At 47.1% G+C, this 13,705-nt stretch overlaps 2 protein-coding genes across 2 annotated transcripts in view; one reads left to right on the forward strand and one right to left on the reverse strand.

Moving 5' to 3' along the window:
* POLR2B (RNA polymerase II subunit B) overlaps positions 1 to 2,862 on the forward strand; it is a 37,879-nt gene extending 35,017 nt beyond the window's left edge. Inside the window, exons 24-25 of the mRNA XM_084760499.1 lie at positions 1,787 to 1,982; positions 2,616 to 2,862. Of these exons, the coding sequence (XP_084616625.1) occupies positions 1,787 to 1,982; positions 2,616 to 2,705 (286 nt within the window). The 3' untranslated portion in view covers positions 2,706 to 2,862. The remainder of the gene's footprint in view (positions 1 to 1,786; positions 1,983 to 2,615) is intronic.
* Positions 2,784 to 13,705, reverse strand: part of IGFBP7 (insulin like growth factor binding protein 7) — a 60,011-nt gene continuing 49,089 nt past the window's right edge. Inside the window, exons 2-5 of the mRNA XM_084760522.1 lie at positions 10,830 to 10,939; positions 5,898 to 6,014; positions 5,161 to 5,287; positions 2,784 to 3,045 (exon numbers count right to left, since the gene is read on the reverse strand). Of these exons, the coding sequence (XP_084616648.1) occupies positions 3,026 to 3,045; positions 5,161 to 5,287; positions 5,898 to 6,014; positions 10,830 to 10,939 (374 nt within the window). The 3' untranslated portion in view covers positions 2,784 to 3,025. The remainder of the gene's footprint in view (positions 3,046 to 5,160; positions 5,288 to 5,897; positions 6,015 to 10,829; positions 10,940 to 13,705) is intronic.

Below are 13,705 nucleotides of genomic sequence, written 5' to 3' on the forward strand. Positions count from 1 at the left end.
ATCCCAAAAATTGTTCTCCTTGGAGCAAAAGGTTGACGTTGTTCCTTTCATTCTTTGTTCTATAACAAAGTTGAAATCAGCATAACTGGTGTTACTGTTGAAGTAAAGCTGGCTGGCCTTCATGCAGGGGAGTTATCACTGCTCAATAGAGCTCAGTGCCTCTGCCTTAGTCTGTGCCAAGACACCAGCAGTGTTACTTACTTTGTTATGGATAGTGTAGGTGTCAGCACAGTGACAGAAATAAGTAATAAGCTGTGTTATAAAAGTAGTTTGGTCTTCTTGAGACTCGCAGACTGTAACTTGACAGTTCTGTCCTGTGAGTATACTGAAAAACAAATTGGGGCTGAGAGAAGGCTCGGTGGTTGAAGCACTTAGTATACATCCAAAGGCGCTCAGTGTGGATCCCAGCAGCCACGCGTGGTTCCCTCTTCCAGCCTCTGACACATGTGGTGCTCCTACACATTACATAAACACTCACACCAACACATTAAAAAAGAAAATCTAACCAGAACTCCTCCTAAATATTTCCAAGTATCTAGGGTTCAGATTTGCCTAGTTGCATTTTGTTAGGTTTTTGTTTGTTTGTTTTTTTGAGACAGAGTCTTTCTATATAGTCCTGGCTTGTCTAGAACTCGGATATATTAGACCAGGATGGCTTGCCTCCCACAGTGGTGTGTCCCTTAACACTCTTTTAAATGTTAATTTGTGTGTGCGTGTGTGCGTGTGTGCATGTACACGTGCTTGTGGATGCTTGCACCCCAGGCCTGTTACTTCCTGGTTTCTCTAAATAGATAATTGCATTTGGAGGCTCTAGGAGACTTGGGGTTTGAGGTTTGGGGTAGTAGTACTTTATGGTAGCCTTCCCTTCATGATCTTAGTAGCTGTTGGTCACTGTGTAAAGTCTTTGATGAACTAGAGTACAACCTGGTGAGTCTAGTTTTTACCTGTTCATCTATTGCCAGCGGGACAGGCACTTCTAAGGCTGTGCCGTCAGCTCCTACAGTAGCGGCTGGGTGAATGCTCTCTTCCTCTATTTACCAACTTCCTGTGTAGTAAGTTCCTTTTGTAGCATTGTGTAAAACTGACTAGAGCTTTTTGTGGTAAGCTCGTTGGTTTTACTCAGTGTGCTTGAGTTCACAAGAGCGCATGTTACGTTAAGGAGGCTGTCATCCTACACTCACGTGGCCATCTGAATGCATGTCTCTAGACTTGGGAAACGTGTACTCACTTACCCATTCTATTGTGCTTGTCACTGTGCATTTGTCACTTCAGCCTCCGCTGCTGAGGATCCCTGACTGGGAAGCTGTTTTACTTAGATTGACTTTTAGATTCACTTTCAAGGGTAGAATTGAGTTTTAGAAAGTTAAATGATAGCACAGCGAGTCTCTGCTTTGTGCTGCGTTGTACTTGGTGAGGAGGTTGTGTGCTGCAGTTTCCTGTCTCCTTCATTTGGAGACCTTCTGGTGTGTATTAACTGGCTGGCGACTTTCCCCTCCTCACCAGGCTAGAGAGGCGTAAACATCAGAACTTAGTCCTGTACTGTTGCTGCTTCACTCTTGTCATTATCGTAGCAGTGTTGATAAGGAAAGTTGGCACCGGGCTAGTGAAACGGTTCAGTGGTGAAGGTGCTTGCTGCTGTGCCCAGCTATGTGAGTTCGGCTCCCAGGAGAGAGCTGACTTAGGTAGCTGTGCTCTGACCGCCGCACAGGTGCAGCGACACTGGCATTCACATACATGCACAATCATTAAATGAGTACAAAGCAAGCTCGTGTTTCTTTATCAACAGTGATGGTGGCCTGCGCTTTGGAGAGATGGAACGAGACTGTCAGATTGCCCATGGTGCAGCACAGTTTTTAAGAGAGAGGTTGTTTGAGGCGTCGGATCCGTACCAGGTTCACGTCTGCAATCTCTGTGGAATAATGGCCATTGCTAACACCAGGACGCACACGTACGAGTGCCGGGGCTGCCGCAACAAAACCCAGGTGCGTGCGCGCTGTGTTCTGTCTCGTGTGCTACGCTGTAGTCACGCCACGGTTAGTGTGCTGGGCCAGGCTGGGGTTTTCAGGTTTGATAGCAGGTCTCTAAGATTACTAGTTTTACAAGGAAACACAGTCTGGCTTTTCTAAAATAAGTGTAAAAGCAATTTCTCAAGCTGTTCATCTCTGAAATAATAAGATCTTGCATAAGGAATTCCAACAATTTTTAATGTGCTTGTGGGTGTTTTGCCTGTATGTATGTCTGTGTACCATCTGTGTACAATGCCCACAGAGGGCAGAGGAGGGCATCAGATCCCCTTGGGACTGAGGTTACAGCCAGTTGTGAGTAGCTATGTGGGTGCCGAGAATCTGGAAGAGCAGCCTGTGTTCTTAACTGCTGAGCCATCTCTCCAGGCCAACCAAGAGTTTTTCTTAAGCCTTTTATGTACAACTTACCAGTTAGGAAGGGTGAATATACAGTTTGTTGGCAGGAAGTAGGAATGACAAAGTCTGCGAGGCATAGGATGAACACACGCAGCCCCCTCACTCTCCTGAAGAGCCAGATCCTTACCCTGGTCTGGGTAGAGAGTGGAGTCTGTGGTGCAGGTCTGCTGACTGCTCTTTCTCTTCTCTTTGCAGATTTCTTTGGTGCGAATGCCTTACGCATGCAAACTGCTGTTCCAGGAGCTCATGTCCATGAGTATCGCACCTCGAATGATGAGTGTTTAATTGTCAGAAGTTCACGGCGAGATAGTGCATATATCAGTATCCTGTTTCCGTGATTGTTATTTAAAAAATGACAAAATGTGCTGTTGTGATAACAATTTTATTTGTTTTGTTTAAAGCTATGCATGCTTTTTCTGTAAATAAACAATAAATTTTTGTAGATAGTCTTAAAGTGTTATTTTTGATTTCTTTGTAAAACCAGCTGGCTGTAATAAAGTGTTAGTTTATTAGGTTAAAAGAAAATTGTCAGGCAAGAATAGGGGGTGTAGTTGTCAGTTGTCTGGGAGCACTTTTAGCCTCAGAGGCTAATGTATTTTGCAGGTTTATAGCTGAGCACCTTCGCCTGTTTAAAAAAGAAAGAAAAATTAGTACATATATGGACATGACTGGCAATCAATGACAGTGGTAAATTATGTGGCTCTCAGGTGGGGGTGGGGCATGGTAATGTGCCTGGAGACCCAGTATTCGGTCTGAGACAGGAGGACTGTTTACAGCTAGGAGCCAAAGGTCAGACCTCCTCCACCTCATCCCTCATTCCTCATCTCTCGCTCTTTATTTTGTCCTAAGAAAGTTTTCTCACTAGGTAGCCCAGGTTAATCTTGAACTCATGCCTCTCTTGCCTCAGCCTCCCAAGTGCTGAGATTACAGGCATGTGCATGAGACCTCAAAGAAAACAAACAAATGGCCTAGAGAGGTAGCTCTGCAGTTACCTGGCAGTCCTGAGGGATCTGCTGCCCTCTTCTGGCCTCATAGGGCACTGCATGCATGTGGTGTGGCCTTGCATACTGCCCATGCACGTTAAAAAGTGAGGGGGGTGAGAGAAAAAGGAAAACAAAAATACAAGGATAAAGGATGCTAACTGTATCAGTGACATTCTTGAGCTCCCTGTGGGATGTGAGCTCCACATGGTTTTAAGTTTGAGGGCCAGTGCTGCTCTGTTGGCTATGTGTGAAAGGGGACCTTTCCCAAGAACTGAGACGCGAGCGTGTTTTTCAAGTTGTGATGCAGAGAGGCTAAGGACCTCTGTATCCAGCTCGCACTCAGAGCTTAAGGTGGAAGAGGAGGTCCTAGTGCTGAGATTAGACAAGCGACCACCTCCCAGCTGTCTCTGCTGGGCTTTACCACAGGTCTTGCTGGAAAGCTTTCTGACCAAACACACCACTACTTGCTAATCCCTTCCGCTGCCCAGCAGAGTGGTCTGCCCAGTGAAGTGATGTAACGAAGGCTGACAGTAAGTTCTGCTCTTCTCAGTCTGAGGCAGTCTCCGTGTGAACTAGCACTGCTGCGACACTAGGATGGATTCTTCACGGGGATGCTTTTTAGCAGGGAACTAGGACAGAACAGTGTTTGCCAACCTGTTCTCCTTTCTAGCTTGCTTCTAAGATTTATTTTTATTTCTTATTTATGCATATGTGTGCATTTTATGTGAATATACGCCACACTGGTGTGGCTGCCTCTGTAGGCCAGAAGACCACATAGGAGCCCTGAAGCTGGAGTTAATAGGCAACTAAGGAGCTGCCCATGTGGGTACTGGGAACTGAACTCACTTCCTCTGGAAGAGCAATACATGACTAACAGTTCTTCTTCCTTTTTGGTTTTTTGAGACAGGGTTTCTCTGTGTAGCCATTGCTGTCTTAGACTCCCTTTGTAGACCAGGCTGGCCTTGAACTCACAGCGATCTGCCTGGCTCTGCCCCTGAGTGCTGGGATTTAAAGGCTTGTGCCACTACTCCTGGCACATTTTTTCTTTTCTCTCTCTCTCTCTCTCTCTTTCTTTCTTTCTTTCTGTTTTTCGAGATGGGGTCTCTCTGTGTTAGCCTTGGCTATCCTGGACTCCCTTTGTAGACCAGGCTGGCCTTGAACTCACAGCGATCTGCCTGCCTCTGCTCCTGAGTGCTGGGATTTAAAGGCTTGTGCCACTACTCCTGGCACATTTTTTCTTTTCTCTCTCTCTCTTTCTTTCTTTCTTTCTTTCTTTCTGTTTTTCAAGATGGGGTCTCTCTGTGTTAGCCTTGGCTATCCTGGACTCCCTTTGTAGACCAGGCTGGCCTTGAACTCACAGCGATCCACCTGCCTCTGCCTCCCGAGTGCTGGGATTAAAGGAGTGCGCCACCATGCCCAGCAGGCAGATTTTTTTCTTAAAAGCTCAAAGTGAAGGACCAAATTGACCAGAGTCACTCCCTTTTAAATGAAGGTTGAATATCATAGTGATAACAAAGGGGAAACGCCACGTAGAAGTTACAGGGACTCTCTGGAAATGAGGAGAAAGCTTCTGAGTCTCTGGCCCTCAGCCATCCACGTGTTCTCCTGGAGGCATGTGATCTGGCTTTAATTACATACGACTAACGCCTTCCTGGATTTCGTACATGTCAGGATTTTAGTAGTTATGTATGCTGCGTTGCTACTTGACTATTCAGCAAAGCCCCACCCATTTCTAACTGGCGAGATGGCGTACGTACCTTTCTTCAGTGGTACCTCATGTAGGGCATCAACCACTACGATTTTGGCTGATGCTGAAGCCTGGCCTTGGGAATTGGATGCGTGGCACTCATATTCTCCAGCATCTTCCTTACTTAGAGGAGATACCTGTGAAAGATAAAGGCTCTTTAGGTCTCTCTTCCAGTGGCTTGCATTACACCCAGCGTCCCTATGATGAGCAGAGGGTTGGGAGTGGAGCTGCTGTTACAAGCAGTGAACGCCTGTGCCAGGAGCCTGTGGAGATGCCATATGCCAATGCTATGGGTGTCCTTGGGTCACAATGTGAAAGTTAAAATTTGGATGCATGCACACACCTGTTGGAGGGGAAGCCTTGGTGGGTGCTATGATCAAATACCCACAGAATCAAAGGTTAAGCAAACTCACATACTTGTCAACCAATAACTATAATTAGTGCTTGAGTCATTTCTGTGTGAGACTTCTGCTTGGAACTTCGTCAAACAGAATTCTCTTTAAATATATCTATTTAATATATATAATATATACATATATATAAAAATATATATTTAAATATATATATATTCCTAAAACAAAGTAATTTCAGCTCCTCCATTAGTTCCTGTGCTCACATCTTGGAAGACATGCCAGGCTGCTCTGAAGGAACGGGGAGAGAAAGAATTTCAGGCAGGCGACCCTCACCTTTGCCAAACCCTTATGTCCACTCCTGAAAATGAAACTACTGCCGGCCCTTGGTACTTACCAGCACCCAGCCAGTTACTTCATGCTTTTCTGGACCGCCCCGGGTCTGAATGGCCAGGTTTTCCCGGTCTCCAGGCAAGAGCTCCGTCCTTTGAACTCCAGAGTGATCCCTTTTTACCTGAGGAAACAAAAGGAGAGGCTCAGTTCTCTGTCAGAAAACATCAAGTTGGAAATGCCACATTCCTAGTATTGCGTGTGGTGTGATTTGTAATTAGATTAAATGCAGCCATTTACTCAGACCCTTCTTTTTCTGGATGCTTAGCAAACAGAATTGTTTCTTGCCAATTTTACCTACGTAATGTGGTATTTGTTTTTGTTTAAAAATTTTGAGACAGGGTCTCACTATGTAGCCTTGGCTGGCCTGGAACTCTATATAGACCAGGAAGATCTGTCTGCCTCTTGTCTTCCAAGTGCTGGGTTTAACAGGTACCACCACACCTGGCTTTTAAACACGTTTGAGGCTTTTTCTGGAAAATTTGTGGAGTAGGCATGGTCACCCTGCCGCAGGCTGCTTTCACTCACTAGTGCCCTTGGGCAGTTTGATCCTTGATGCTGGGCCTTTCCTTGTCTGCCGTGTCATGTTTTACTGGCAAGCTGTCATGAAACGCTAGTTTGATGTTTGGGACCTGGGGGCGGCAGGGCTTCCTGTAACCGCCTCATCAAAAAGAAGCAGCCAGAGCCCAGAACCCAGAGCCCAGAGCCCAGTCTACCACGCGCCCCCTCCTCCCTCCGCGCGCCCCCTCCTCCCTCCGCGCGCCCCCTCCTCCCTCCGAGCGCCCCCTCCTCCCTCCGCGCGCCCCCTCCTCCCTCTGAGGGCTGAGGACTCCTGAGACAGTCCTGAAACCCGAGGTCACAGATGCCTGTCGCACGCTGCTGTCGCTGTGTGTTCTGTGATAAAACCTGCCTGTTCTGTTCCTACCGCAGCGGGAGTCAGAAGGCCGTGGGTGAGGGGACATTCACGTCCCTTGGTTTACGTCCAATCCTTACTTCATGTCTGTCCTTCCCCCCCACCCCCACCCCCCCTTTTAAAGGTCAAGGCATACTAGTAAGAACTTTGGAAAATATGTAAAGAACACAAGGAAAAAGCCTTTTCTGGCTTCACATTTAGTAGCTCAGTTTCAGTACAAATATTTTTAAGGCTTGCAATTACCAAATTAAAAAAAAAAATCCGTGAAACAATTTTCTTTAATTAATTCTACCTAGGCCTCTTTAAGAGCCAAGCCAGTGTTTATTTTGATTGTCTTTGTCAGTGTCAGGGGTTTCCTTCTCTTTCTATAATAAAGCAAACATTTAGCTCATTTTTTCCTAGGTTTTTCCCCCACGTTTCTCCCAATAATGTAGTATTTTAGGAGTATTTGAGTCAAAGGCTAAAGCACTTTGGTAAGTATTTTGTGTATCACCAGAGCTTGTAATCTCAGCACAGTGTAGGCAAGAGCCGGAAGACCCTTGAGGCTAGCTGGCTATCCAGCTTAGCATGCGTGTGTGTGCCTGTGCACACGTGCGCTCACACACACTGACAAGAACCGGGAGATCCTTGAGGCTAGCTGGCTATCCAGCTTAGCATGTGTGTGTGTGCCTGTGCACATGTGCGCTCACACACACTGACAAGAACCGGGAGATCCTTGAGGCTAGCTGGCTATCAAGCTTAGCATGTGTGTCTGTGCCTGTGCGCACGTGCGCTCACACACACTGACAAAAATTATTTTTTTAAAAAAGAGATAGGGTTTCTCTGTGTAGCCCTGGCTGTTCTGGGACTCACCCAGGCTGGGCTGAAACTCACAGAGATCTGCCTGCCTCTTCCTCCCAAGTGCTGGGATTAAAGGTGTGCACCGCCACCACCCTTCGACCAAAAAAAGAATCTTAACAAAACAAAAACAAAAACAAAAACCTTATCCCCAAATAGTCAATTGGGAGACCAAGAAGGGAGACCAAGAAGTCATTTAGGCTTCTAGCTATTTTATTTTACTCTATTTTTAAGGATCTCTTGATATGCAGTGCAGGCTGACTTCAAGCTCACCAGCTTCCCCAGAAGAGAAGCCATGACACCCAGTTCTGAGTGTCCTTTGGTTCTAACAGATTCTTCCAGAATCTTGTTATTGTAAGTGAGGAATACATGAGAAGAAGTGCCAGAGAGGGCTCTGGATCTCTTTGAGAGGGAGGCAGAGGCAGTTGTGAGCTGCCTAACTTGGGTGCCGGGACCAAACCGATCTCAAGCCCATAGACCTCACACTCAAAAACTCTGGCTTGTGCCCAGACTGCCATCACACCTGTCGACCTGATGCTCTTATCCAAACACCAGTTTCTGCTCTTAAACCAGGTTTGAAAGAGCATGTGACCTTGAATCCCTCTGCATTCCTGACAGTCTGGTTGCAGGCGAGGAAACAAAGGCCTGCGTAACGATCTGGGTCGGTGATCTTTCAGGTATTTTGCATGGCCCAAATAACGCGATGCTTTCTGAAAGACGTTGAGATTTGGGACACATGGAGGTGTGATATAATACCTTGATAGGTAGTAAATGTGACGCTTAGACACATTTTCTTTTTTTTTTTTTCTTTTAATATTTTTATTTATTTATTTATTTATTTATTTATTTATTTTAAATTTATGTGCATCAGTGTGAGGGTATCAGATCTTGGAGTTACAGACAGTTGTGAGCTGCCATGTGGGTGCTGGGAATTGAACCCGGGACCTTTGGAAGAGCAGACAGTGCTCTTAACCACTGAGCCATCTCTCTAGCCCTGAAACATTTTCTTATGAAGATGCTGGAAGCAATTCTGATACTAGTTCCCAGATCTCCTTGATGGGTTGTGGGCTGTCGTTTGAAACCCACTGCTTTAGGTCATGTGTGAGACCACTAGGCAAAAGTATAAGAAAATCCGGAAGCATCCCACTTTGGTATTTACTCCTTGCTTTTTTTTTTTTTTTTTTTTAAAGACATGATCTCATGTAGCCCAGGCTGGCCTTAAACTTGTTATATAGCTGAGGATACTCTTAACTTCTCATGATCTTCCTGTCTTTATCTCTTGAGAATTGTGGGACGGCAAGCTGTGTGACACCATGTCCTGCTCATGTCGCGCTGGGGATCCAACCCAGGGCGTCATGCGTGCTAGGCAGGCATTCTACCATCTGACGGTGGCTCCATCCACAGACGCCACTGCCTAGAGCTCTTGCCAGCACAGGCTAGGCCCTAAGTCCAACCCCAGCATCGCAGAGAGTAAACAACAAACAGGGACCCAAGAACTGAAAACCTTTTTCGTTTGCTTGCTTTTGCTTCAGTTCCCTCTCTCTGACCCCTAGCTCCCTACCCCGATGACTGTCTGGTGTTCCTAGGGAAGCCCTGGGAGGCCTCCGAAAAACCTCAAAGGCTCCTGAGGCCAACTCATTCCCCTGGGATGGTGTGTGCTTTGCTGGGGAACCACAGAGGCTTGAAGAACTTGTTTTCTATAAGCTCTGACATTAAGGGTCCTTGAATCACTTTGTAAATTCCTTGGGGTCCCATAAAGAAGCAACAGAGCTTCTTGCTGGGTTTCCTTGGAAACTATAGGCTACATTCCTCCCCCTGACAAGCCAGCCACTGACCTCAAATAAGCCCTGGGAAACTTAAGCTGCTCGGGGGAGAGGCCTGGATAAATACACAGCCGAGCACACTGCTGCCATGGCTTGCTCCCCTTTCATGTCTCTCTCCTAAGCACAATTTGCAGAGGAAAAATCCCATTATTTCCTTTATTGAAGTTTCAGCTGTACTAGAACTGGGTCACCTCTGACCATACCACGGTCCAGAGGTTTCCTGGAAACCACACTCAAGCTAGGTGGTTTCGTAGTGGCCGCATCCCTCTGGCCACACGGGGGCGCCAGAGGCTGCCGAGAGCCCTGATCTGGTCTGAGGCGTCTCACCAAGCAGCTGCGAAGGCTTTGCCTCCTGTGATGTCTTTAAACTGAGATGATAACTCTGCCCTCCGCGGCGGAGGAAGCTTTCTGAAGGAGAAAGTGAGGCCCACAGGTTGGGAACAGAGATCAAGAATTTCAGTTTGGGTGCCTGGAGGCTGTAATTGCCTTATTTTTCTTTTCTCTTTTGTTTTGCCCCTTAGATAGATGAACTGAATTTCTACAACCTGTTATAGAGAGACTTTTGACAATGGGGCCAGAACCCTTCCCAGAGTCCCAGAGGTCACCCCTCGGACCAAACAACAAGCACACAAAATGAGACTATCGTCCATTTCTGAGCTTTCTGAAGAAGCAAACTAGCTAAAAAAAAAGGGGGGGGGGTGTCTGATTTTGCTGTTTTTTTTCTATCTCTTTTTCTTTTTTTGGTTTTTCGAGACAGGGTTTCTCTGTGTAGCCCTGGCTGTCCTGGACTAGCTTTGTAGACCAGGCTGGTGTTGAAGTCACAGCGATCCACCTGCCTCTGCCTCCCGAGTGCTGGGATTAAAGGCATGCGCCACCACGCCCGGCTTGCTGTTTTTCTTAAACTAAATTTCCTCTCTTAGCATGAGTTTGAAGATTTTTCCTCACATCACAACCTCTAATATATGGCCCTGCCACCATGGACTGGGTGATACCACCCACCATGCCTTCCCTGCTGTGTAGACTGCGGCCCTCGGAAACAGGAAGCCCAAACAAACCTTTCCCAGGTTGAATGTTTCTGCCAGGAATTTCCACCACACAGCCATACACAAGTAACTAACGATGTCCATCATGATTCCGTGAGCTCCCCAGGCTCCCTGCTTGGATGCTGCTAACAAAATCAGGGTCGGGACTGACGGAGGCCAGGGAAGGTGCCTGGTAAAGCAGAGGTGGTATCAGCTGTCACAGGCGTCACCTCTGAGGAGGCAGGCAGCGGTGCTGACAGAACTGTGCGTTCCTGCCACCTGGGGCTGTGCAGAGAGAAGCCGTCTAGGCATTGTGATGTTTTCCTGAAGCCTGTGCTACTGACCTTGTTCCAGATGAGGACAGGGGTTGGGATTCCGATGACTTCACAGCTCAAGTACACCTTGGCACCAGTGACATTCCTGATGTCCTTGGGGGCTGTCACTATAGAAGGACCTACAAGAGAAGCCAGAAAGCCAAGTCCAGTTTTAGTAGCTCAGCAGCAGCCAGTATCCTAGCACTCATGTGCTTCTTCATGAGGCCCTCCCTGTGTAAGATTATCAAAGGCATCTCAGAGGCCAGACGAGCCGGCTTCTTCCTGTCGCCAGCCTGGTATTACACTCTTTTTAGGGAAGACAAGAATGGAAATAAGCAAACACAACAACAACAAACACAATTAGTAGGAAAAAAAATCTGCTGCAAACGAAATTGTCTTCTTTTCCCCAGCCAAGCTTAAATGAGTTTTACTTTACCAGCTGTTTTGCATTAGCTGGGATTTTTCCATTAGCAGAGAGAAATTTCGGTTCTGAAATGCTTAATGTTTCTCTTCCTTTGTTTACCAGCATCTTGACTTGGAAGATGGTGCTGACAAACACCCACTCCTTGTATAATAAGAGAAAAAAATTCCAAGAGGTTATTTGAAAATGCGCTGAGAGCACCCAGGCACTCTTGTTTGTGTAAGATTCAAGATGGCTGTCCTGAGGATTGTTGGCAGGTACAGAAGAAGGGGCCTGGGCGTCAAGGCCAGTGGTAAGATTGTCTTGGAGAAAGCAGATGCTCAAAATAGTGGCTGCCTTATGTTGGGACCAAGACCCCAAAGAAGCCGGGCGTGGTGGTGCATGCCTTTAATCCCAACACTTGAGAGGCAGAGGCAGGCAGATCACTGTGAGTTCAAGGCCAGCCTGGTTTACAAAGCAAGTTCAGGACAGCTAAGGCTAACACAGAGAGATCCTGTCTTGGATACAAATCAAAAAAAGAAAAAAAGAAGACCACAAAGAGAGGGCCCGAGGGGACTAGTTCTAAGGTTCTCAGTGGCTGGGTTCCCAGCAGGGAGCATTGGTAAAGGGGGCCCCCTCATGGTATGTGCTAAAGAGAGTGAGCACGTCTGGGGCCAGCCAAGAGAGGCCAGATGGTACCTCCGTCCCCCAAGTTTTGGAACTCAGTAATTATCCTTGAGTAGAAAGGCCCTTACTCAGAATCAGCCCATGGCGGGCATCCCTTATGCTGTACTGCCCATGGTGGGCATCCTTATGCTGTAACATCCATGGTGGGCATCCCTTATGCTGTAACGCTGTATGGAGTTGGTGAGCTGTGGCCCATGAACCAAACTTGGCTTCCTAGTTATGTCTGCACGGCCTCCAAGCAAAGAACAGTCAACTCAAATGCTTGGGAAACATTAAAAAGAAGATACTGGAAGAAATTCAAGTTTAATGTCCATAAACGTTACTGGGACAGCCTCATCCCCTCGTTCACAGAGTGTCTCTAGCTGCTTTTATGTCACCCTGCCAGGATCAAAGTGGTGTGCATTCCAGACAGTGTGGCCTAAGTGTTGGTCTTTGCAGAAGAAACTTGCTGATTCCTGATTTAACCGACGGAAGAAAGAGATGAGCAGGTAAGGAAGTTAGGAGAAAGGCCCAGAATGCCAATCTGGCACTGGTTTTCTGGATCCAGTAGAAGCAAACTCAGTAGACAGCTCTGGTTTGGCCCTGAAACTCCAACTCTTGAAGTCAACAGATTTGGAAAGAGTCTTGGCTTTGTCCCCCTGGGGGGCCGGCTCCCCAACACTGCAGGAAAGGCTTGCATACCTATTTTTTACTTTACTTTTTATATTGCTCTAACATTTGAATATTAAAAATTACATTTATCTACTTTTTTGGGGGTGGGCGTGTGTACACATGTGTGAACACGTGCCCACACAAGGTAGAGGCGGGCTTGGAGTGTCTTCCGCCATTGCTCTCCGCCTTACTTTTGAGAGAGGCTCTCTTGGTGAGCCTGAAGTTCACCAACTGCTTAGACCTGCTGGCCAAGGAGCTCTGGAGATCGGCCTATCCTGGACCGGCTGGTGCTAAGCCAATAGCTTCACACCACAACACCTGGCCTGTGCACGGGTGACAGAGGCCTCAACGCAGGTCCCCAAGCTCCCACAGAGCCATCTCTCCAAGCCCACACACCTCCTTTTTAGTGGAGCAATTACTACCTCCCATCTGCTAACTTTGAATGCCAGGTCGCAGCCGTCACGGCCCTTCAAGAGAGACTTGGAACAGTGTACCTTGGAAGGGACACAGAGCTGGGTTCCCACAGAGGGACACTACTGCTGCTGAGCTAGGCTCCGCCCTCCTGGATGTTTTGGCCTGCTTCTGGAACGAGTAAGTTAATTATTCCCTCCGTCTGGGGTCTTCAAGCCTAGTTAAATATCTAACTACAGGGTCATCCTGCCTCGGGGTCCTGGGAAAGGCACAGCCTTTGCCTCCTGGCCTGGAAAGCCTTCTTGCACAATCAGCACTCAGAGGACGTGGATTCTCTCCTTCCAACATCTATTTCCAGTGCATAGTAACGTCTTGACACAGCAAGGAAATGAGCCCAGTGTGCAAGATTTTCCCACTCATCTTAAGGATTAGAAGTTTAAAAAAAGAATCTCTTGGGATATTTTTTATTTCCCTCCCTTTGTAAGAATGTACAAAACAATTAAGGTTTCGAGAGCTCTATATCTATTTCACGTCTCCTTCACTACGCATCGAGGGCCCCAGTAGGAAGCGTACACCTTGGCTGGGAACGCTGGCAAAGGTGGACGTGGGCTAAGCTGTGTTTATATGTATGCTTCTGGCTTTGTCTCAGACATTTCCTAGTCTGAATGCCCTGATAATAGAACTCAGGACTCGCCCTCTCCTTAGCTTCCTCTTGACTTCTGAGACCCCCAGGGCTTGAAGGCCACACAAACCGGAT

The sequence above is a fragment of the Acomys minous genome (assembly GCF_964271855.1).
Source record: "Acomys minous genome assembly, chromosome: 15".
Taxonomy (NCBI): domain Eukaryota; kingdom Metazoa; phylum Chordata; class Mammalia; order Rodentia; family Muridae; genus Acomys; species Acomys minous.